This window comes from Musa acuminata, chromosome BXJ2-3, assembly GCF_036884655.1.
Source record: "Musa acuminata AAA Group cultivar baxijiao chromosome BXJ2-3, Cavendish_Baxijiao_AAA, whole genome shotgun sequence".
NCBI lineage: Eukaryota > Viridiplantae > Streptophyta > Magnoliopsida > Zingiberales > Musaceae > Musa > Musa acuminata.
In genome coordinates, this window is record NC_088340.1 from 44368554 (window position 1) to 44393915 (window position 25362).

Sequence of the window (25362 nt, forward strand, 5' to 3'; positions counted from 1 at the left end):
TCTTTCGATCATATTCTAATATTATTTTAGGATTATTCTTCGCGTTACGTTCTACATTATGCTCTCTTCTTCCTTAGCCGCCACTCCTTTCCTTTCCTTTCCTTTCCTTGCTCACACACTATAAATTACCGCTCTCCTTGTGACGATCGTTTCCAGTAGCAGGTACCTTGTCGTCAATCTTGACACGCTTAGGAGAATGAATGGAAGCAGAAGCAGCAACAAGGTCGACGTGAGCTTGTCACCCAACGCCGTACTGCCTGAGTTCGTGAAGAAGTCGAGCAAGGAGAGCTCGCTGCTCACCAAATGCATTCGAGATGTGTTGGAGTTCGCGGAGGAGGACACCAACAGGGTGACCTTCGCGCTGAAGGTTGGTCTCGCCATGCTTCTCGTCTCCCTGCTCGGACTAATCCAGCGGCCCTTCGAGGTCTTTGGCACCAACATCCTCTGGTCCATCCTAACCGTCGGCATCATGTTCGAATACACTGTAGGTGCGTACACCTCACCGCAGCAGATCATGCAAACATCTGCCTTTCATCGCCGTTAGATTTCTCTCAAGGATGATTCGTCTAGGTGCAACCTTGTACCGGGGATTCAACCGAGCCGTCGGAAGCTTGTTCGCCGGCATCTTCGCAATCTTGGTGATCGGGATATCCATGAGCAGCGGCCGTTTTGTCGAGCCATTTGTTGTTGGCTTCAGCATCTTCCTCGTAGGTATGCACAATCTGTCCTACGACGACGATAGTCGGCTTCAGATTTCGCTAACGGTAGACTTTTGGAACTTGCAGGAGCTGCGACTTCCTTCGTGAAGCTGTGGCCTTCATGTGTCCCCTACGAGTATGGCTTTAGAGTCATCCTCTTCACTTACTGCCTCATTGTAGTCTCCACCTATCGCATGAGCAACCCGATGAGGACCGCCATGGAGCGCCTGTACTCGATCGCGATCGGAGCGGCGGTCACCGTCGGCGTCAATCTACTCGTCTTCCCCATATGGGCCGGCGAGCAGCTGCACGAGGAGCTTGTTAACAGCTTCTATTGTGTCGCCGAGTCGCTCGAAGGTCTGCGCTTCTCTCGCCGCTTAGCGTAAACTCTCATGCCGTGGTTCATTCCATCGCATCTGTGTTGTGGGCTTAGAATGTGCGAGGAAGTACTTGAGCGGCGATGGCTTAGAGCACACGGAGTTCTGCAAGAGGGTGGTCATCGATGAATTCCCTGACGACCCTGCGTGCCAGAGATGCAGAGCGATACTGAACTCATCCGCGAGGATCGAGTCTTTGGTAATCGATCTCGTCTGCTTCGTGATTGCAATCTCCGCAATGCATCGATCTAGGATTTATTTGGGGTGGCATTGCGTGCATGCTTCCGCAGGCGAATTCGGCGAAGTGGGAGCCGCCGCACGGCAGGTTCAGGCACTACTACGGTGCTTGGTCGGAGTACGTCAAGGTCGGAGCCGTGCTCCGGCACTGTGCTTACGAAGTGATGGCGCTCTACGGCTGTTTGCGTTCGGAGATACAGGTGATGTTCGAATCCTCGTGCTCGCTCTCCTTCCTTCTTCCCTCTGTAAAGAAGCCGATTCTACCTACTTGTGTCGTATTGGTTGCAGGCACCGATCGAGCTTCGAGTCACATTCCAAACAGAGATCCTTGAGGCAACAGTCGAAGCAGCAGAGCTGCTCCGCGGCTTGGCGAATGATCTCGGCAACATGAAGCATACCGTTCGAGTGAGCCAACTCATGCGTGTTCGTGTCTCCACCGATCGTCTTCAGCGATCCGTGGACCTGCACTCTTACCTCCTCAACTCACATGGTTTCCCTCACAAGCCGACCGGTAAAGATTGTTCTCATGGATCTGGATCTGATCCATCCAGCAAACTACACCGCGAGGCTGAACGCAGTCCGGCGACTGCACAACCGCAGACCCGGACTTATCATGAGACCATGAAAAAGCAGCAGAGGAGGCTGTACTCGTGGCCGTCGAGGGAGGTGGATGAGCTGGAAGAAGAAGACGGAGGAGGTGACAGCGCCGAGCTGATCACCAGGATGCGTGCGTTGGAGAGCACCGCAGCTCTCTCGCTTGCCACCTTCGCCTTGCTGCTCATCGAGTTCGTCGCTCGCCTCGATCACCTGGTCGATGCAGTCGAGCAACTCGCTGCAACTGCAAAGTTCAAGCAACAGGCGGGCTTAGAACGTACAAAATAACATTAAAAGAAAAAAGGAAAAGGCTATGATCATTAAGCAAAATCCAACATCTTGCTGTTGACCATAAGCGGATGCAACTTATTCTTATGCATCGAGATCGTTGATCCAAAACAATTAAAAGTCCAAACCAATGATAATACACCTAATGAATGCTATAAACCACGTCATTTGACTTTTATCAGACTGGAATTTGGGATACATTCATGCATGGCATGGGTTGGGTTACAAGTTCGGATTTGGACTACAGAGGACCCTCTGCTCCTGCCCGTTCCTGTCGGAACCGTCTCACGGCGCTCCGGTGCTGGGTCCCCTTGTGGGACCATATCTGCGTGCTCTGATCACAGGTCAGGTAGTTTTTCGTAACGGGTCGCCTGGAGGGCGTCGCTCCATGTTTCGTACATGCGATCGCATTAGCAGGAGATCAAAGACAAATCTCGGGCGCGGGCGCGGGCGCGGGCGCGGCGATCTCCCCAACGAAGAAGGGCTCTGCTCGAATGTGGTGGTAATTTTGGGAGGTGGACGCCATGGCGCAGGTGCCCGCGGCGATCTCCCCAACGAAGAAGGGCTCTGCTCGAATGTGGTGGTAATTTTGGGAGGTGGACGCCATGGCGCAGGTGGTGGCGACGCGATCCATCCCCATCCAAGTCTCTCTCGCCTTTCGCCATCGGGCTCCGGATCCGGGGACGCGAGGAGCCATCTCCACGAGCTCAGGCCTTTGACGCCACCCCCGAGGTTCTTCCCCCAGGAAAAGTAGCAGAGGATCGAGATAGACAGCAGTTGCCGTGGCGAGGCCGCTCGCTCGTTCCGACGCCGGTGTTCTTCCTGTCTTCCCGGATGACATATTAAAGGTGTTCACCTATCGGATTCCAACCTCTCAACTGTCTTTTCCGTTTATTCCTCTTTCCCTTTTCCTTTTATTTCATGTCGAAGATTGCTCGTCTCCAGTGCATTATGTGCTTGCCATTTCTTTCATTTCAGTGGGTTTTTAATCATTATAATCTTGTTAAAGATTATTACAAATTGAAGACGATTAATTGGTTGCAGGAAGAAGGGTATTCAGCAATTTGGGGAAGTTCCCAAGGGATTGTGGTCTAAGCCGAATGTGGTGCGGCAGACTAAGATAGTCTGCACCATCATCGGCCCATCGACCAACACAAGGGACATGATATGGAAGCTAGCCGAGGCTGGCATGAATGTTGCTCGGTCGAACATGTCGCATGGAGACCATGCATCTCATCAAAAGTCATCGATCTCATGCTTGACACCAAGGCAGGTTTCTTCCGACTGCTATTTCATTCCTCTGGCTTCTTTTGGATCTCGGTGACATCATTTTGTATCCCACGAATGCATACTGAGTTTATGTTTACTAGAATGCTGCAGTGCGTATACTTCTTTTTCTTTATGTTGTATGATGCAAGCACAAACGTCTTAGTATCTTTAAAGGCTTCGTGATTTGAGAGTCAATATACTGGATAGTTATTTTACCTGATCTTGACGACAAATATCGGACACTGTTGCTAACAATCTTGCAAATGTTCACTGGTTCCTTCGTCGTGCATATCCCTTCCGCTGGTTTCTTAATATGATTTTCTTGTATCTGCATGTTCTGTCTTAGGGGCCTGAGGTTAGGAGTGGTGACTCACCACAGCTGATTACCTTAACAAGTAGACGAGAATTCACTTTTGAGATAAAAGGAGGAGTTGGCTCAGAGACGTGTGTTAGTGTCAGCTATGATGACTTCGTTAATGATGTAGAAGTTGGTGGCATGCTTCTTGTAGATGGCAAGTAAAAATGTCTGGTCTGATTCAAATGATCTTTCGAGATATAGTTACATGACATTTATTTTCACAAACGTTGGTAGCTGGTACTGTCCAATAAGTTTCTTTTATGATATATTTCATTTCCCATCTCTTTATTTTTCACAATTCATGTCACATCTCTTATACATCACTAATGAAGTCTTTCAAAATATAAAAGGGACTTGATCCTTTCTGATATAAGCAACAAATGTTTGTTCTGCACTGTTTGCATACATGTAATTTACGGAATATAGTTGGCTCAATAACTATTTTACACAGTATGGAGTTTGAGGTCAATATTTAATACTATGATGACATAAAAACTTTTGCAGTGTTCAGAATAATTGGCATGAATGAAGGATGTGCCTCTAATTAGAAGTAACGGATTGAGGATTCCATATAGACAAACACAATGTTTGTATATGAGTTGTGATTAAATGATTTGCTTACGTCCATTCTTTAACCTTGTTTCTGTAACCAGAAACAAAGCACAAAAAATGGTAATGTTTTTGATATCTAATGCTGGACAAGTAGCAAACAGCCTTTCACTTTTCATCTTGATGTATGTCTATCGCTGGGCAATTAGGAAACTGATCTTGTTTATGCTACAGGAGGAATGATGTCTCTATTGATTATGTCAAAAACTGAGGATTCTGTCACGTGTGAAGTCGTTGATGGGATAGTCCAGGAGGCATCTGATTGTTAGAGGAAAGAGTGCAACCTTGCCATCCATCACAGGTAAGTTAGAGAAATTATGTTTGGTTTTGTGCTTCTAATTAAGTCATTTGTCTAATAGATATTTGAACTTTGTATTTCTGGTATAATAATTTTTTTTTATTCCTTGCAGAAAAAGATTGGGACGATATCAAATTTGGAGTTGAAAACAATGTGGACTTTTATGCAGTTTCCTTTGTCAGAGATGCAAAAGTTGTCCATGAATTGAAGGATTATCTCAAAACCAGATGCTCGGTCCTAGTTTTGGTTGAAATCTCTTTTTAAGTGCCTCAAAAGATCAGAACTTTCCTTGTTGGCACTGAATCTTTTGATTCATTTTGTCAAGTTGTAATGCAGACATACATGTTATTGTCAAAATTGGAAGCGCGGATTCGATTCCTAATCTGCATTCCATGGTCACGCATCTGATGGGGTAAGCATCTGAATGTTGTATATTAAACATGGATGCTGCTAAGCTTACAAGTGGTTTGTACATACGGGTATCTTAAGATAAGGCATAATGGTATCAATTAATGTATTTGATGTGATGTAGTGCTTCACCGCTGATCAAGCTTAACTACTATGATACGAGTTACACAGTCACATGTTGTTGATTCTTGTGTAAACCTTCATTAGAACTTAATGCTTACAGTCTTTAATATTGGTATGTCCGAAAAGAAAAATGTTTTGTGTTTGACGGGGAGAACATTTTATTTTAACAGACATTGTGCAAGAATGAATATTTGTCGAGAGTCATTATTTGCATAAAGAGATAAATGGAAAACATATGAAGCAGATGTAAAGATAAATTAATTTGTCAATGTTTCTTTTGGCGTAGTTCACTTGTATATTTTGTCTAGGACTTGCACTTGTAAAATATGGAAAAAAACACCATATGATGCCACTTTGGAGCATCGAAAAATCCTTAATGAGTTATGCCTTTATTTATTCTGAAGGCACACCCACATTGTTGCCCAAGTTATAGAAACATAAGGTATAATACCAGTCTCAATTTAGCAGTGTTTTGAACTTCGAAAGAAAAGGGGTTAAGTGGATGTCACTCTTGTCCTTTCTGTTTATTTTTCTGTTTGTGAAGCCTCACTATATATAATAGATTGGTATTCCTGTTTATTTTCTCTAGCTAGTTGATTGCAAGTTTCTTTTAGTCAGATCTCTTAGATTACTTGGTGCTTATTTTGAGGCGATCCCCTTTTGAGCTTGATTCTCTTTCAACATAATATTTTTTTCTGTAACATATGCTGACTTTTCTATTTGCTGGTAACCTTGATCTTCAATTATGTAATTTCTTCTGTGTTTTCTGTAGGCAATAGTTGCTAGAGGGGATCTTGGAGCTTAACTCCCTATCGATGAAGTTCCACTGCTGCAGGTACCTATGGCGATCAACAGCCACGATATAAAGGCTTGTTTTAATGTTATATTTTGTGTAAAGCTCTAACGCCCAAGGGCATATGTCCAGTGAGTAATTATGTGCTGTATTATTCAATGTCTTACCTCGTGTTCCAAATGTGCAGGAGGAAATTATTAGAATATGCAGGAGCATGTGAAAGCTGTTATTGTAGCAACAAACATGCTGAAAGCATGATTGTTCATCCGACGCCATCCCGTGCAGACGTCTTGGATATTGGTATTGCGGTTCGTGAGGGTTCAGATCCAATAATGCTCTCTGGGGAAACTGCTCATGGAAAGTATGAATTCCTCCCCCACTCCTCAATATTCTTCAACTGTAGGAATGTGATTCAAGTCCTGCCTTTGCATTTGTCCTTCTTTTGTTGCTCTACCTTTTAGCATTTATTCTTCCTTTTGTTAGTGCGATTATATAATCCCACATCTACTTATTAGATTATACACAAACTAGTTATGTCCTAATTGGTAAATCAACAGCAACATCCTCCATTATAATGCAGATAGATACCCAATGAAAGCTGTTAAAGTCACACACACTGCAGCTCTGAGGACTGAAGCAACTATAAATGGAGGAGATCAGCCAGCTAATCTTTGTCAGGCATTCAAGGTGACAAGCATAACATATATTTATCATATTCCTCCCATCCCAAGCTTGCCAAATAATGTAACAATGACAAGCAATTGATACCTGTATATTTTCTGCCATTTAGAAATTTTGGTGGCAGTAATACTAGATTTCGAGGGAATCCTGTATGCACATTTTTATAGAGCAACCTTTTCTGCAGAATCATATGAGTGAGATGTTTGGTGTTTGCCCGATATATATGAAATTTTCGGATGACGCTGAAAGGACATTTGCTGCCGAGGCCTTGTCGTCTTACTTGCAGGTAACCACACCCGACTTTCTTTTCCTTATTTTTTTCTTCTATTTATTTGTCCATGAATTGATGCGGTAGAATCCTCGATTGATTACTGTATATTCTGCTTTGTAATTGAATTAATACATGGTCTTTTGCTCGACGATATGATCCAGAAACCAGGCATGGTCAAAAGGATGGTGAGCAAGTTGCTCTGGTTACAGAGTGGGCAGCACATCTGATGTTGAGCAAGCCGGACCGAGTAAAGCCCACTCACGAGAGATTGGGCCGGATCTGGTCAAACCTAACCCGTTCATTTCAGTTTCGGATCACCATCCTTGTCTCCAACCGTGGGCAACACAAAGGCATCGATCACGTGTCCAGCGCGTGATGGACCGGTTACAATCATAGCCGTCCTTATTGTCATCATCAGCAGCATCTTGGATCTCGACTCCTCCTGGTCGCATATAAGTCATTCAAGAATTGAATCAAGCTTCTGTCTCTCTCTCTCTCTCGGCCAAGCGCGCCCAGAGAGAGACGGCAGCGAGATACAGAGGAAAGGGGCGGGAGGGGGAGGAATCCAAGAAACCCTCGCCACCGGTACCGCGTCTCTCTCTCTCTCCCTTCCTATCTTTGTCTCGCTTCAATTTGTTTCACTTTCTTTTTGACCGATCTCTTGTTCCCACCTGTTATCTTACTACTCCGATCGATCTATGTTTCCGTGGGGCTTTCGACGGATCGGGAGTCAGGACCAGGGGGGTGACGCTTGGCGATGGCTTCCAAGCGGATTCTCGAGGAGCTCAAGGATCTCCAGAAGGGCCTCCATACGTCTTGCAGCGCAGGTATCTCGGATTCCGATGCTTCCCCTCCACTATCCTTTTACTGCATCTTTTTCCCACATATTAATTAATATGTAGATTTTGGTCTTACTGATATTGATGCTTCTCTCGTAGATGTTTAATTATTAGCGTCGTGTTGATCTTCTGACTCGAATTCCTCAGATCCTCCTTGCGTCTACCTTCTATTTTGATTTAGATGGAGATTGCTTGGACGCAGGGCTGTACCACTCTGTGATAGAATTTCTTTACCTCCATAGATAATTGGGTATCGATTGAGGATGAGATGATATAAAACGATTGCACTTCTTTTAATGACAATTTCATCTCAAAAACTGTCATATAGGTATTTGATCTACTTGCACATACAAGAAAGTTGCCATAGAGCGAGGTTGAATGATGTTGTTGGAGCCCATGAGTAGTTGTTGTGGATAAGGAGGTAAAACGATAAAAGGATCGTTTGGCATTTATATCGACTTTGACGCAAATGTAGAGCAACGAAAGGGTCGCTCGACTTTTGCATCAGTGTCAATGCAAATGTAAAACAATGTTACCCTTCGTCGCATTGTTGCCGACGTCGACACGAATGCAGAGCGATGAAAGAATCGCTCGACATTTGCATCAGCATGGACACAAATGCAGAGCAGCATTGCCCGTTCCTGTATCATTGTTGGCGTTGACGTCAATGCAAAGCGTCGACATCTGCGTCATCATCTCCCTTTGTCTCAATCTCTTATCATACCTCTCTTGCGGTCTCTAACGGTGTCGTCGTTTATCACCACTGAAAATATAACTGGGATGTTGAAATTACTTTTTACTTATCGTTTTCGTGCTCCCGTCGATAAAACCAATGATATTAGGATAAATGAAGTTATATGTTTCACTTTCATAACTATAGAGATTCTTATGTAAATTTTTTAGATCTATGGATCGGGACCTAAATTTTTTAGGTGTAAGGATTTGGATACTAAAGAGATAATTAGCCCTCTTTCGTTTGGTTTGACGGGTGAAGAGGAGGTGATAACAAGCACTTAATAATTTTAGACTATGCAATTCCTTTCCTGTCACACAAGGACAAATAAAAAAAAGAAAATATTTAGATAAACCTTTACGGTCACCTTGCTCCAAGTCTCTCTATTTGCGGAGAGAAGGAATGGAGAGAAGTGGATTCTCCGAATTCTCTCCTCGTTTCTCCAACCTATTTTACTTGTCGCAGATTGCAGTATGCAGATTGTAGTATTCCAAGTAGTGGCCACAGTAATCCAACAGTCAAGGTATGCAGAAGCATATGGGGGCCAGATAATGTGGTTCCATTAATATTTAAGATGATCCTCATTTGAGTACAAATAAAGAAATATACAATCAAGTCTAAGTTGCTGATAAGTATATACATACTCGGACCAACTAGAAAAGTTTAGGATGTCAATGATGTACATTTAAGAACTTAATTGAGTGGTGTGTCACAAGAAATGGGTGAACGTTAAGTCATGAATGGCATATTATCGAAGAACACATAATAGTACTCAAGTAATACCGATAGTTGAAAAGTACACTAGTGCTAATACAAATTGCAATGCCTATCCAAACCATATGTCGACAACAGGTTCACGTATAAGAAGCTTATGCTAGGTTGTGATATGGCTGCACATGTATGCCTGTGCATACAAGCATATACAACTGAGTATATTGCATTTTAGAACATTGATAGTTTGTTATGATGGTCTGAACTGTTAAAATCGGCTTAAATGAATGGTTTCCAAAGGGGATGGCAAAGATGCAGGTTGGGCCCCGGTTGTATGCAATTGCTCCAGATCCTAAACAATCAACCTCCGGCGCTCGAGGGGACATTCTGCCGCATCCCTTTGGTGTGCTGGAACACTACGGTTGTTGTTACTGTTACTGTTGGTGGTAACATCAACAGTTATATAATTTGCTTAGGTTGGTTCCCTGCTACAATAAATCATTGAGCTCATATCAAATCAAGAAAACAAGAGTGAGAGGGAGAGGAGGACAAGTTTGTCGCTCGTAAATAAGATGTCTCCATCCATTTCTCTTAGCAACAGCTTAAATTAGAAATGATGCAAATCCTTTACCATTATATGGTTAGTCAAGCTATATATAATTCGAGTGAGTATGAGGGGGGCGAGGAAACCGCTGTTTGAAATGAACCATGAACGAACTTTCCACACGCTGAATAAAAAGAATTTATGGTCATCTGCACCGCACGTGGTGGAGTGCAGACCCGTGCTGTGTCTAGGCCCTACGGGGACGCAACATGTGCCTACAACCTGCACAGACAGCAGACTTTCTTGTAGCACCTGCTGTGTCTTGGCCCTACGAGGACGCAACATGTGCAGGGAAACAGCCAGAAACAGAGTCCGGCCTAGAGTGGAGCTGATACCCTTGGTCGAGGCACGAGTAGAGAGACATACGGTTGTGATTGCCATTTGCTAGTGGAGAGACATACAGGCGGTTGTTGATGCCTTCCATTTTTGTCTAGTGTGACCTAGTTAATTCCTTCAGCTGACCACAACAACAAGTTTTATGCTGATGAGTTGATGTTTACTGACATGGAAAATAATCGGACGTGCAGTAGTCCTGCTTGTAGCCCCCCTCAGCGCCTCAGAATTAGCAAGACGTGATGGCAGCCTGGATTCAAAGCTCATCATCAAGATTGATCCTTCCTCTTCAAAATGCCTTGCAATTGCTGCGAGCCAAAAAGCTCATTTACTAAACCCCTCGTAACAGAAAAGGACTCCCATTGATACCGGAAGGAAAGAACGGTGTATGATAATTCCTAAATATCCATTTTATACCATGGCACATCACACTGCAACTAAAACAAAAAGCATTGGCCACAAAAGCAGTAAGAACAACTAGGGTAACTCAACATGATGATTCCATTAAAGGCGTCCAAATACCACAACACTAAACGAGCCCTAGTACCCAAATACAACCAACATGACAAACATCCTCCACCCCCCCCCATCACAAGCATGCATGTGCTCCCAAAAGGCTTAGAAGAAGAGCTTGTAGGGAGAGGAGGCATCCAAGGGGTGGATTAGGTAGGTCAGGACCAGCGCCACCAGCATTAGCAGATAAGCAATCCCTTGGTCGATTGATGTCCCTGCCCAGAAAATATAACATTTTTATCAGTCTTCCGAACCTTCGACACACGCAATCATGGCAAACCAAAGAGTACCATTCATAGATCGAGCTCACTAAAAGACTCTCATAGACTTCAAAAGCATCGCCCTTCGAAAAACAGCGCCAACTGTTCTACTTTAAAGATTAAATCTTTTACATCTGTCGGCGATTAAATGTACGAAGAAACAGCACATTGTGCCTAAGCTATTAGAAACCAAAACACGGATAAAAGAAGGGGAAGATCCAAAAAGAATAGATCAGATCGACGTAAAAGCAGCAAAAACATCAGATCTTTGGCATCTAAAACAATAACAACAGCAGGAAAACAAAAAAAATAATAAAGGAAACATCAGATCACCGTCGCTGGTGGGCGAGGGAGCGGGGGCCTGGGCCTGTACGGCAGGCATGAGGATGGCCAAGGCGAGAACCATGACGGCCACCAAACCGAACGAAGCCCTGGGAATCCCCGCCATCTCCTCCGAGACCAAGAAGCGAACAACACGCCCTGAGATCGCTCTCTCTCTCTCTCTTCCTTCTGCGGGCGGAGCAGAGAGGAGGAGCGGGATTTGGGAGAGGGCAATGCGGCTCGATTCACTTCCTCGTCTTTTATTATTTTTCTTTTCCTTTCTGGATTCGAACACATCTCCCGGACCCGATGGTTTGGAGCTCCATAGCGGATCCGATGGCCCCAATTTTACATGCATGTCCCTTAAAAGTTACGAAATACTTTTAAGCTTTCCACAGACATATTAATCTTAAAATATTCATGCCAACTAATTCTAGCCATGATTAGAACGTGGGAATTACAGTCTTAATTGATTAAATTACCGTAATTAATTAAAAAAATAATTGATATAATTTTTTTTTTGTTTTGTTTTGGAGTGTGTATATATATATATATGTGTTAAACTTATAGGGACTGATAAAAATCGAAGTCTTTCAAGGGATATGTACGTAATTCTGCCAAATAGAAAACAAATTGGGAGGCGGGGCACGCCGTCGCTGTGGTCCCCATCTCCCGTGGCCCACCCACGTGAGTACCGCCTCCCCGAGCCGCGTCAAGCCCAGCCTGGCCGGTGTCGGGCTCGGCCAGTTTGTACGCCTGACCTTGTGCCACGTCACAACCGTCCCGAAAAATACGGGTGCGGTTCGCGCGGAAGAGGAATCCTCTTCCTCTGGTGTGGTTGGCGCCTTCTGTTCTGAGATTCGTGCGCGCGAGTATCTCTTATCGGCATTATTAGGATCCGTGCAAGGGGGGTGTGATTTGCGCCTTCTGCTGTGAGATTCGTGCGTGCGAGTCTCTCTTCTCGGCATTATTAGGATCCGTGGTGTGGTTTGCGCCTTCTGCTGTGAGATTCGTGATCCGTGCCTGGCCCTCCTAGGAAGCCTCGTGTGGATGGTTAGCTTTTCGTTGGGGTCCGGGAACGTGGCCAAAAGCGATATCAGACGGACTCTACGAATCGGACGGCTGTGGGATGAGACGGGACGATTTCGATGGCCACGAGCCCTCATCACACTGGACCCTACATTAACTTCTGAGAGTAGAAGCAAGAATCACCTCCAACCCACCGCCCACTATAGTTAGTTATTCCTCTCTCTCTCCGCAACTCTAATTGATGGTTTGTACTATTTAATTTAATTTAATTTAAACGCGCTTCATCTTCCTCTTCTTTGGTTTTAGTTCCTTCTTTGTTCCTTTCTTGGATCTCTTGTCGCCTCATCGAACCTTTTGATAAACTGGTTTGGTTTGGTTTGATCTCCCGTGCGAATCGCTTCGTCCTCTGCCGTAAATTCCAGTTCCAGGTGAGACCCGGTTTCTTGATGTCGCTAAAAGTGGCGAAGGATCGATGCGGGGTTTTCTTCGTTTCGATTCTTGTATATGATTGTTTCTTTAGATTTCTCTTCCTCGTGTGATTGTTCGCTTTTTCGTTGGGGTCCAAGAAAGTGGCGAAGGCTCGATGCGGGGTTTTCTTCGTTTCGATTCTTGTATGTTTCTGTTTCCAAGGGGCGAAGGATCGATGTGAGGTTTTCTCGGGTTCGATTCTTGTATGTGTCTGTTTCCAAGTGACGAAGGATCGATGTGAGGTTTTCTTCGTTTCGATTCTTGTATGTGTCTGTTTCCAAGTGGCGAAGGATCGATGTGAGGTTTTCTTGGGTTCGATTTTTGTATGTGTCTGTTTCCAAGTGGCGACGGATCGATGTGCGGTTTTCTTCGTTTCGATTCTTGTCTGTGTCATTTTGGCGTGATCTTGTGACGAGTAGTTCGCTTTTTGTTGGGGTCCAAGAAAGTGGCGAAGGATCGATGTGGGGTTTTCTTCGTCGATCGATTTGCTTCGTCTCCGAGTCATGGAATTATCCGGACGCTGGAGAACAGATTCCAGGTGTGTTGCCTTCTGATTCGAAGTAGCTTGATCTGTATTTCTGATGCTGTTTGTTTCGCTGGTCGATCCTTTTCTTCGGTGCTAGTTGTGACGGGTTCTTTTTAGTCTCTTAAGGCCGGATTAAAGGGAACATTAATAATACTTGAATTAATAATTTTTAGTTTCTTCCTTTCCTTGTGCACTTGTGACGACCCGGATTCTTCGTTTTCATCTGTGGACTGGATCTGTTCACTTAGAAAGCTTATAGAAATTGGTATCTGAGTGAGAACATAATCCTTTCTTTGTAATCAAGCAGAGAGAGAGAGAGAGAGATTGTGGATATTGGGTTATAAATAATAGGATGTTAAGTAGATGTTTATGAGCATAATTTGGTCCCATGATGTTAGCCAGACTTGTTAGAATGGACTGCAGCCTTAGTTTACGCACATTTGTCGAGTGATGCTTTGTGAGAGTTTGGTCGTATGGTGAATAATCATGTGCAAGAATTCAATAGAAATTTTCCTCCTGAGCAAGCATTACCTTGTTTTCTTTATTGTTCATAGGAAGAATTGTGTCATGCCAATGAGTTCTAAGAACATCCACGAAGGTGCTAAGAAGGAAATCACTTCATGGCAGGAGACATCAACTTAGGATTAAGCGTCGTGTCATGTAGCTAATCTCGCAAAATAGCCAAAAATAAAATGTGGGTAATTCCTCCATTTTTTTTTCTCAAACAAATTCCTTTGAGTTCCTTTTGTCTGTATCGTATGTATATACTAACAGAAACACCAAAACTAATTAACTTCACACATGAAATCCACCACTGTTTTCAAATTAGGTTTATTATAATAATCTTCCCATGTCGGTGAATATCTTTTTTTCAGATGATGATGAGGAAACCATGAAACTCACTTTTGCTGATATTTCTCAAGTGAATTTTCCTGCCATTTCTGATTTTTTTTACCTTTTAACTATTTAATGATGTGAAAGTTCTTCATGTCAGAACGTGTTGATAGCTTGACTTGGCAACACTTATTTCTCAAAATAGCCAATGTATTATTATTTATGAGAAATTTATGATTGACCAGAAAGACTTGTCAATTTTAATGAACATAGATGTCTGCTATTTGTGTATTCTGTGAGAAGATTGTTTGCTTCTGTTTGCAAATTTCACATCATGATATTTTGGTGGGATAAATTATTCACTTTTTTTGGGTTTAGAAAAAGGTTGTCGTCTTCTAGCATATCAGATTCTTCATCGATCGTCTAGTAACTAACGTAAATTAGTTTTTTCGGTTTTACTCATAGTTTTACTTCAGATCGTCCAGGATCTGAAGTAATTGCGAGGATCTGAAGTAACTCTCGGGCCAAAATTTGTATGATTTATTAGGAATGAATAATTAGATAAAAAAAACCAAACATGTGTCACATTTACAACTAATACCCAAATTTCCCGGGCATTATTTTTTTTGTTCTTTTGATTTATCCTTTGATTAAAAGATATAATTCTAATTTTTTTTATTTCTTTTATCATTTCTCTTACAGGTTTTGATTTCTGGGGCCTTACGAATTTACATTTCCAATCAATCGTGCGTAGACACAATCGCCAAAGACTGCTCACAACAAAGTGATACCTTTCAGTTGCTTTTTCATTTCTTTGACGACTTTATATAAAAGGAAGAAATTGCTAAAAAAAAAAAGGGTGAACTGCCGCTACAAAGCTAAATAGCTCGGCCTTTCATCAGGGGTCGAAGCCACAAAAAAATTGCAGCAGCAAACATTATTCATCATCATAAACAAGCATAACACATTTCGTGTTCTCGCCGCAACTTACAGAAACCATTTATTTCACCGCGAAGCACTTTGGGTTGGGATGAGAGAGAGAGAGCGAACTGGATCTTTTGCCCCTCTTATGAAACCTGAGTGGGGGGATGGGGGAAAGAAAAAACAGCAGCCAAAGTGCACACAAAAGTGGCACAACCACCCCATCGATTCCGGGGCTTCAGTCAGATATTCTCATTTCTACTTCGAGAAGATCCTTCACAACCTCGTATGTCACGAATGCAATCGCAATGGATGGAACCACCTGAAACCAAAGATAAAAAACAATATTCTCGACAGATAAACTTTGTCATCGGATTAAAGCTGATGAGGAGAGAGAACTATAAACTTTGTCATCGGATTAAAGCTGATGAGGAGAGAGAACTATAAACTTTGTCATCGGATTAAAGCTGATGAGGAGAGAGAACTACTCCTCCTACCTTGACCGAATTGGGGACGAGACCCTTGTATAATGCCCCAAAGCCTTCATGATGCACCGTTTTCCTGAATGCATCAACCATTCCTGTGTATTCCAAGGGAGTACTACTACCTTGACCTGTCACAACCGAGGCTGCATCTTTCCAACCCACCATTTGCATTCTTCTGCGAATGACATCGAGCGGGTACGCAACCGTCTGCCCAACAGTTCCAGCAACAGCACCGCATCCAAGCCTTGTGACCACACTCAACTCCGAATCTTCAACAAGACCATATGGGTTAGATTTAATTAACCAATCCTTAAGTGATTCGTATACCGCAAAATTGAGGCCTACATAAGGGATCTGCAAACAAAACAAATTCTCTGTATGAGCAACCAAAATTTGGTTTCATAGGTTTATTTGTCATGCCTTCTGTAAAGAAAACAATCTCTCTACTTGTGTGTCATGCCTCTTTTAGGTTTATTATTCCAAAATTTGCAGACGGTTTATTAAATTAAACAGTCTAAGAAAAATCTAATGAGCAAAAGCATCTTAGGGATTGCTAGATATAAATAGATGTTTGGCTGTACTTAATGAGCGATGCCGCCAAAGATAAGGAGAATACTTACTACTCCTATGACAGATGGAAGCCACCCTTTGTACAAAGCTCGAAAGCCTTCTTCACGGTAGACAGTGCCCAATGCATGGAACATTCCTCTGTACTGGTAAGGCGACTTTTCAGTCTGCATTGCCAAAGAAAAAAAGAGACAAGGGGTATGAACAAGATCTAGAGGATCAACCATATCACAAGATCTAGAGGATCAACCATATCACAAGATCTAGTAAAAACAAGACAGTGCACCTGAACTGTAATTCTTCCACGGACCATATCCATTGGGTAAGTGGCGGACATAGCAATAATTCCAGCACATGCTCCAGCCCCAAGACGTAATACAGGAGTGAGCTGAGCTTCTTCTGCATGATTGACACAAAACTATATGAACCCACCTACACCGGTTCAGCTAGCGACTGATTTTCATCCAGTGATCAGGACAATTTATGGAATGGAAAGAGAAAAAAAAAACCTCTCAAAGAGAGGCATGTGTTTGCTAATTTCCTTGAAGTGACATAAATATATAATAATATAACATGACCAATTACTGCACCAATTAACAGCATTCAATTAAGTACGCCAATAAAAAAGACAATATATAAGGATAGGTCATACCATTGCCTGATTGCTGACGATAAAGCCACAAAATTCCACTGTGACAAGTTACATATCCAAACATCAGTAGTCATACAATATTGATTTGCAAAAATAAGAATACAACCTAATCTCAGCTACAAGGAATTAAATAGATGGATAATCAGAAGTCATTTAGCACAATTCCCAGACAACGTTTGGACAAACCCAGGGAAATCATCCAGTTATCCTTAATATTACACTTGAGAACTTAACGTTCATATGGATTTGAAATTAAACCACTAAAAAAATCTATGCTTTGTCAATAGTTTATTTTTGTCTCTAACAAAGTTCAAAGCAGTTGCAACCATGCGAACCCTGTCTTTGAAAAAGGATCTCATAAGTAATAAAATCAAATCCCACATGATTTTTTGCACTTGGTTTTACCTGGAACGTTGTTCCAAGTTGTAATATGTGCCCAATGGTAGATTAGATATTTTCTTATTCAAGATTTCAGATCAAAACTCAAACATTAGCTGAAGTATAAATAAGACCACAGAATACGAATTGATAATGATTAATCTTATACCCTCATTATGCTTGTCCCAATCAAAACAAACCCTATTTTAAAAGAAATATCTCTGCAATAACATATGAGCGTCCAACAGATGGACGTCCATCCATGCCAGTTTTATCCGATGGAAAGAGTGAAATTTTGAACCACACGCCCAACATTCTGCATTTCTGTGCTTAATTCCACTGAGATCTCCAGATACTCTTCACGTACTTGTTATAATATTAAATTTGCTATAATGTCATTGCAGTCTTGAACCCAATAAGCGCTTAGCTGACACAACCAAACCTCTCCACTAGGACACTGCTACTTACATTTGACATATTCATAATCAAAACAAGAAAAAAAAAGCAACGAGAAATATTTGCCAAATGCAAATTAATATCTGTATACTTGTTACAACAAAACCGGACAGCATATTCTAGCATGCATGAAATAATATTTTTCCCATCAACCTTTGACAAGGACACGCAAACCACTTGAAAAGTCTGAAAATTTTTGAAGTCTTGCAGCTTATGATCAAAACTTCAGTCCAAGACAGATAAAGTTTGAGAATATTTGGATGTTGATCGTCAACAAGACACTAGAGGTGCAAATCTGTAAAGTTACTTGTCATCTAAAGTGTAGCTATGCAACTATTTTGCTCATCACATCCAGTGAACAAATTAGAATAGCATGTGATCCAGAGTGTTAGTAGTTTTAGCAAAACATTTTCAAATACACTAAGACTAGAGCCACGGATTAAGTATATTCCAGCGCATTAGGTTTTTAAGCCAATGCACAAGTCCGAAATAGTGGTACAAGAAGCAAAATTTATATCACAACCAACACAAAGATACCAAAAACGAAAAATATCACATGCCAAATAAAAATCATTTCTTTGATATTTTCTTTTAACTGACTTTCATCTAAGTATAAAACCAAGAAAGCATCCAAGAATTTACCTTGATGCTTGTTCGTAGCTAAAAAACTTGACTGCCGAATTGGGGACAATCCGTGCACAGTTAGTACCATTGCCTCTGAATAGTCCTCGTAAACCCTCAGATTTCCATATATACTTGAGGCCTTGGATGGTTCCATTATATTGAATGCTATGAGGATTTTGAACCTGTATTTACAACAAAATCCATATTAGTAATAAATCAAGAAAGCCATGTTGTTCAAAGACTTGTTTCTGTTCAAAACTCACACAAATGCCAGAATTAATGAACAATATTGAACATAGCATGATAACTTCAGTTGTATTGCATTAGCAAATTAGTTGTGTTGCACTGGCATAAATACCTGCATTTACAGTTGTATGCAATTATATGTGCACGTTAAGTTCAAAAAAAAAAGGAGCTTCAAGATCTGGTAACATGAAATATTGATGCTTAATTTGTATATCTAAAAAACCAAGAAGAATCCAGACACCAATGGAAAACTTAAAATCACAATAATTTGATGTCCAGATGCTTATCTTGTTTACCAAGTGACAATGACATATCCAATTGAAAAAATAAGCCGACCCCATCAACCATATCTATAGCATAAAACATCACAATAAAAAAAATGCTTCATCATGCCTGCGAAACCAACTGGTCCAATCAAGTAACCCCATTTTTATTGCATTATGCTATCATCACTATATGCATCATAACCTCATGAGGTATAATACACTTGTCTAGATGTAGCATAAGATCTCATTTGAAAATCTCACAAGATTAGTGATAAGATCATTTAGTCCCACATTGGTTGAGCAATAGAGGAACCAAGGACACATAAACCTCCCGGGTCTCCCTTACCCTCAAAGGCGCCTTTTGGAGCCCACGTGCTCCAAAAGGGCAAAACCTTGTAGGTACGCTCATCCATTTAAAGCGGACAATTCCTCACGAGCCCATTGCACCCAGTGATTACAATAGGCGCACGGGCGAGGCGAGGCGAGGCCCAAGCGCCTCGCTTCATTTCCATGCGACGCGCTTGAAAGAGGCCCAACGCCTGGGCGCTGGCCCGAGCCCAAGCGTCGGGGGCTTCGGGCGAATGCCTGGGGTAAACCAGGCGACCAAATCAGAATTTTAGGTCTGGTTCGTCCCCGGTGCTTTAGTTGGTTCAATCGAACCAACTAAATCACCGATATCAGGCTCCCTCTCGCGATTTCCCCGACTTCCCCAACCCTAGGACGCTCGCGATTTTGCCGCTGAGATTTCTTCTCCGCTGTCACTGCTCTCTACTGTCGTTGCCACCGTCGCTACTCGCCGCTGTTGTCGTCGCTCTACGCTACTGTCGCCGCTCCCGCTCCCACTCCCACTCCCACTATCGCTTGCCGCTCCCGCTCCAACTACCACTATCGTTGCCTCAACAGCCTCGATCTTCTCATAGTCTTTTCACTATACTGTTAACAGTATATTAACAATATAATGCTAACTGTAAACTAATAATAATATTTTTTTATTAGATTAATAATATATTATTTTAATTTTAATTCTATTAATTTTTATTTATTTAAAATTATTTTTAGGTTTCAGAATAAATGGCAAGTGTACAGGGCAACTTAATAGATTTGATGTAAAATTTTATTGATTTGATTTTTAAGACATTTTATTAATGTGACATTGTGATTTTGTACCCAATTATCTTAATTTAATAACATATTTTTTATTTAAATAATTATATTTATTAATTATATTATAATTTTTTTTATATTTTAGCGCCTCACTTCGCTCGGGCAAGCACCTAGCACCTCAAGCGTTTTTGGACCTTGGCGCCTAACGCTTTTTAAATCACTGATCGCACTAATGACCGCCGACTAAATGACTTATCAAATTGACATTAGAAGAAGGACCCTTGAGCCCTTGGCTCCCCTCCAGGAGGGAGCACTGATAAGGCCATTTAGTCCCAGATTGGTTGAGTAGGGGAACCAAGGGCTCATAAGTCCCCCGGATCTCCCTTACACTCAGAGGTGCTTTTTGGAGCCCACGTGCTCTGAAAGGGTAAAACCGTGCGGGTACGCTCATCTGCCCAAAGCGAAGAATTTCTTACAAGCCCATCGCACTAGTGACTGCCGACTAAGTGACTTATCAAATTTGACACCCACCGTGGGTCGTATCAGATTCCTGCTGAACCTCGTCGAGCCTACGATTCATGGCTTGGAGTTATGCCTTCATCGAGTGTTCTCAGGAGTCGACGGACTGGGCCTCAGACTCTGTCAGGGTTTTAGTGCGGTTTGGCAAAGCGCTACACTCCGCGGTTGGAGGGTGTGGTGCGGTGTCACTCGTCCCTTCCGACCGAGGAGGTTCTTGGAAGATGGGGCGTGGACTCTCTGGTTGAGCTTCAGGTGGAGGATGTGCAATCGACGACTGGAGGGCCGGTCGTTGCGTGGAATCGCTAGCTGCATCAACTGGGGGAGGAGTGGGGCGATGGCTTGCATCATGTCGATGAGGGTTTGCAACTGTTGAGCGAGGCCCAAGAACGCCTCTGACGAGGCAAGGGGCCCATTCCCAATCCTAGGGGGAAAGTCCTGGGTCGTTGAGTAGGCACCAGTAGAAACAGAACAAAGGCTACTCTTAGAATTATAAGGACGGCCAATTCGTACAAAAGGAAGGGTATCAGGGGAACAAACAATTAGTACCAGCACTAAAGTTCTTGTATTATAGCCAACCAAATCGATTGAGTGATAAGGGGCTGTGATAAGTTAATATCTGACTGCATATTGATTGAAGTGAAAAATGATTGGCTGAATCAATCAACCCAAACTTGGACAACGAAAAATCAGTTTGTTGTTTCAATTCAGATCAGCCAATTGGACTAGAATTGATTGACTCATCAATTTCATTACACTACAACCAACTACGATATATCTGGCGACTGGTTGTCAGAACCACTTACTATTGCAGAAACAACCAAATCGGTGTCAACCAATCTTAAAACCATGGGATATGAATAATTGGTTCGATGTTGATCAGATCAACAATACACTAAACATCAGATCCGTCTCGATAATCCTAATCTAATGATTGCATGCTTATGATATACATATGCTTGAGCAATGGTAAAGGGCAAGCAAAGGAACAACTGAAAATGATCTTATTCAGTTTGACTGCCTACAGTCTATGAATTTAACATCATCTGCTCACATGCAGAGCCATTGCTTAAATCCGAAACAAATGGAAAAGAAAGACAATGCTGAAATCCAATTGTACTTTCTTGAAGGTATTTCGAGCTTACATGCTAATGCTGAGCATGGAAAATGCTATATTCTGGTCCATCGATAATTGGGTAGGAAAATTTTTATTTTGAAGATTCACCAAATGAAGATGATAGTTGCAAAGCAAATCCAGGAAAAGATACATTGGAGTCCTCGATGCCAAAAAGTATTTGCATATCATTAAAGACCGTGTCAATTTAAAAAATAACTCCCTAGATCTCAGAAGGCAAAAAGAAATAATTTATCTCACTACACACAAAATATTCTAAAACCTCAACAGCTACAAGAAAGCAAAAGAACAGATACATAAGTATTGCACTGTTACACAAAGGGGTGAAAAGAACAGTCGTTATACCTGAAGCAGGATTTTTAAACGTTCAAGTGGAGCAACAGCAGTCCTTGATCTGCAAAAGCATTCATACAATGAGACAGTCTATGTGAAGGTTGTATATACAATACTATTGTAAGATACCAAATTGTAGTGTGAATGTACTAAAAAGACAAATATATTCCCTCTGTAACATCAGATTCAAATCAGTGACAACAAATAAACAAATGCAAGCAAGTGAACTTATTCTCATAGAATTAAAACTCCCTTGATCATCAAAAGATCAAAATTATTCATTTGTTAATATCAAAGTAGTTGCAGTCTTCCATATGGCAATGGTGAAAAAAATATGTTCGAGTGAAGTGATAAGGTAGAAGACCATCAGAGAAAGAGAGAGACAAGAAGGAAGAAACAATCCAGACGAAGTCAGTCTTCTAATTCAGAAAGTTCCTCCAGGAGTAAGAATGCTGCATATCTATCCTTATAAACCAAGCATGTAGCTTACTTTACATATATGCTATTTAACTCTTTTAAACCTTTCAGATAAATTGGAAAGCCTAATGATAACAGTATACATTATTTTATAATATTTCAATCAAAATTTCCTTTCACTTAACCACTCTCACCAAAAAATTAAATCAGCTGATTTCAAGAAAAGCAGTTACCAATGAAGTTTTGAGCCAACCAAAATTTAAATAGATTGATACTGAATCACCAATTTCAAGACTAACACCAAAAGTATTTTGGCACTAAAATAGGCCATAACTAAAGTAGAAGTCCAGTCGACAAGTTAAGCAATCCAAAATATTATAGTTATTATGCAGGAAAAATAAACAAACAAATACATAAGTAGCAAGCTTTAATATTTACTACTTGCCATAACAAAGCGCAGCTGCATAGGTCATCTTTTAACTCAAAAGAAAAGTCTGGAAGATGACCAAACCATGATATTTTTCTTAACACGAGTTAATAAGTCCTCATTCATATCATGTTTTTAATTTTATGTACATTCATGATTTCAAACACTTGGAAATATTAATTGGGAATCCAGGATCGGTCTACTGCACAGAAGCCATGATCAGCAGACGACTTTGAGGGTTTGTATTTGCCTTCTGAATAGAAATGGTAAATTCAATCTGAAAAATGTTAATTCGTCGTTGGTGCAAAATCAATACATTGATACCCTAAAATCCATTTAAAAATTTCGAAATAACAAAATATTGAGCAGGCAGAAGGATCATCAAGCTGGAACCTTACAAGTAAATCTATGACCATCATGTTTGACCTAGAAGAATGTGACTAGCAAGACCAAAATATCTATACCAAATAACAAGAAACCCAAGTTCCAATACGTCATCCAAAAGAGCAGAACAATTAATAGTACACCCCATGTGGCAAGAATCAGGGTACATGTGTATCTTGCCTCTAAACTACCATGGTCCAGAGCAATTCACTTTCTATGTAATTGTGGTTTACATCAAAATCAACAGATATTAAACTAATTTAGCATAACACCCTCCTAATTCTACCAAGTAATTGGGTCTAACATCCAAATTCATCTACCTAGACCATCAACCGACACTGACCAATTACTCTCATTCATTCGTTTTTATAACGTTCTAAAAGTTCCTAAATTCTTATGTCAGTTGTGTGTCATACCTCCGAGCAGACCCTACATTCTGACGTTTACAGAAAGACTAGCAGACTAAACAAGAAGGTTGACCAAAGAGGTAATATCATAAAAATATAAAACACCATGAGCAAATGTCCATTTCCCTCATATTTTCGCTGCCCGAATCAAAAGTCAGCAAGGTTGAGTTTCATGCTCGCTAGAACTACTAGAGATTGAAGAAGCAAGAAACTAAACCAACCAATTTGGCAAGCATCAAGACCCATGCCAGGGTCAAAAGACCCAAACAAACAAGAAAGATTTAAAGATCTTAGGGAACAGCAGGTGAAACATGGAAAGCGAAATCACCACCGAACTCAAAAGGAAAAAAGCAACGGAACTAGTCGGATGGGACAAAGAAGAAGAAGAGTTGAGTTTCATGCTGGCTACAACTATTAGGGTTCGCAGAAGCCAGAAACTAAACTAACCAATTTGGCAAGCATCGAGATAAAAGCTAGGGTCAAAATACCCAATCAAACAACCAAGAATTAAAGATCTTAGGGGACAACGGGTGAAATATGGAAAGCGAAATCGAAAGGAACAAAACATCGAGACTAATCGTACGGGAGAAAGAAGAAGGAGAGAAGGAAGTCCAATTTAACAATCTATCCAAGAAAACGGATATGCAAGTTTCAAGAAGGAGAAAACGAAACAGACAAATACGGTCAAGAAAGAGATTCGGAAGACTTACACTCCTCCCGCGACGCCTCCGGCCACGAGGGACTTGCAGATGCTGACGACCGCGTAGCCGGGGGCCTTGACTCCCTCCCTCGCGAGCTTCGCCTCCTCCGCGAGATTCACGATCGTCGTCACCGCCGACTCCCCCGTGCTCTTCCCCACCACATCCTCCGACGCCATAAAACCCTACAACAGGATCGAAGCGGCCTAAACCCTAAACTAAACTGGACCTGGGGGAGAGCACGTGGCTTGTTCAGCGATCGACGGGAGACGAGGAAACAAACAAAGGCGGTCTGTCTCCGATTCCTCCGACTCTTCTCCTTCCGCGGTGAGAGGCAGCGGAGCGGGAAGGGGGGAGGCGGTGGCGGCGGTAGGGTTCGTGTTCGAATGGCGTCACTCTGTTTCGAACACATAAACAAGTGAGCGAGCGAGGAATACAGGGAAACAGGGAGTCACTTTTCTTGGGGTATTAATATATAAAGAAAACCTGTGTGTTACTCGTGCGACTTACCTTCCGGCTCACCCGTCTCAGTCACCGCAAAAAAAATCAACCTGGGTCCCAGAGATTACCCGATAATCATGGGGGTAGCGAAGGTGGAGGGTAAACATCGGGTGTAAAAAGTATTGCTCGTTAAGAACCGGTAACGATGGATTCCCAGAGGCCATCAGCGATATGGGAGTCGCCGGATGACGATCAAATTACGAAATTAACCCCCAACACAGTCATGTTTCTTCGAAGAAACAAAGGAAAGAAGAAGGTTTTTATGTCTTCTTCATCTTCGGAAAACGCATGTCCTGTTTCTTCTCAAACCAAACAATGTCATTCTTAAGGTGGTGGCAAGGAAGATGAAGTGTTAGAAGCAATGCTTAAGGTGGGTAAGCATCTCGACGTATATACTACAATAAAAGTGGGTAAGCATCATGATGTCTCGATAGACAGGCCATGTGTTCATCATAAAACTCGGGAACGACAAGAACAGAGTAATCAGCTTCATCCACACACGCAAAAGGCAACACTACATGCTAATGACGGGCCTAATCGAGCCATGGTTCATTGTCGATGGACTGCTCTCCTACCGACCGAAGAACGCAGGCATCGGGGCTTCGTCGATGATGTATTTGAATCAGCTCGACATCTTTTTCTTCTTCCACTCCGAGAAATTTAGCTCCAT

General features: G+C 42.0%; 3 protein-coding genes across 5 annotated transcripts; 1 reads left to right on the forward strand and 2 right to left on the reverse strand.

The window, feature by feature from the left end:
- Positions 1–50: 50 nt before the first annotated feature.
- LOC135608565 (aluminum-activated malate transporter 9-like) lies at positions 51–4731 on the forward strand. 3 transcript variants are annotated; one of them, XM_065101602.1, is made up of 8 exons: positions 51–488; positions 571–711; positions 786–1055; positions 1132–1274; positions 1366–1512; positions 1601–3042; positions 3239–3463; positions 4605–4731. In XM_065101602.1, exons 1-6 carry the CDS (start codon positions 197–199, stop codon positions 2192–2194), a joined length of 1587 nt encoding a protein of 528 aa, XP_064957674.1. In that variant the 5' UTR covers positions 51–196; the 3' UTR covers positions 2195–3042; positions 3239–3463; positions 4605–4731. The 3 variants fall into 3 exon arrangements, with proteins under 3 accessions (XP_064957674.1, XP_064957675.1, XP_064957676.1); XM_065101603.1 differs by having other exon boundaries at positions 51–367; positions 489–711; XM_065101604.1 differs by having other exon boundaries at positions 169–484.
- A 5976-nt stretch (positions 4732–10707) lies between these two features.
- LOC103979693 (arabinogalactan protein 20) lies at positions 10708–11590 on the reverse strand. The gene is made up of 2 exons (XM_009395872.3): positions 11331–11590; positions 10708–10952 (listed from the first exon to the last, which is right to left on the reverse strand). The coding sequence occupies exons 1-2, from the start codon at positions 11443–11445 to the stop codon at positions 10843–10845; spliced, it is 225 nt and encodes a 74-aa protein (XP_009394147.2). The 5' UTR covers positions 11446–11590; the 3' UTR covers positions 10708–10842.
- A 3460-nt stretch (positions 11591–15050) lies between these two features.
- Positions 15051–24623, reverse strand: LOC135608566 (mitochondrial adenine nucleotide transporter ADNT1-like). The gene is made up of 8 exons (XM_065101605.1): positions 24204–24623; positions 21871–21919; positions 18277–18440; positions 16801–16838; positions 16435–16547; positions 16202–16315; positions 15594–15935; positions 15051–15418 (listed from the first exon to the last, which is right to left on the reverse strand). Exons 1-8 carry the CDS (start codon positions 24368–24370, stop codon positions 15335–15337), a joined length of 1071 nt encoding a protein of 356 aa, XP_064957677.1. The 5' UTR covers positions 24371–24623; the 3' UTR covers positions 15051–15334.
- Positions 24624–25362: the final 739 nt, after the last annotated feature.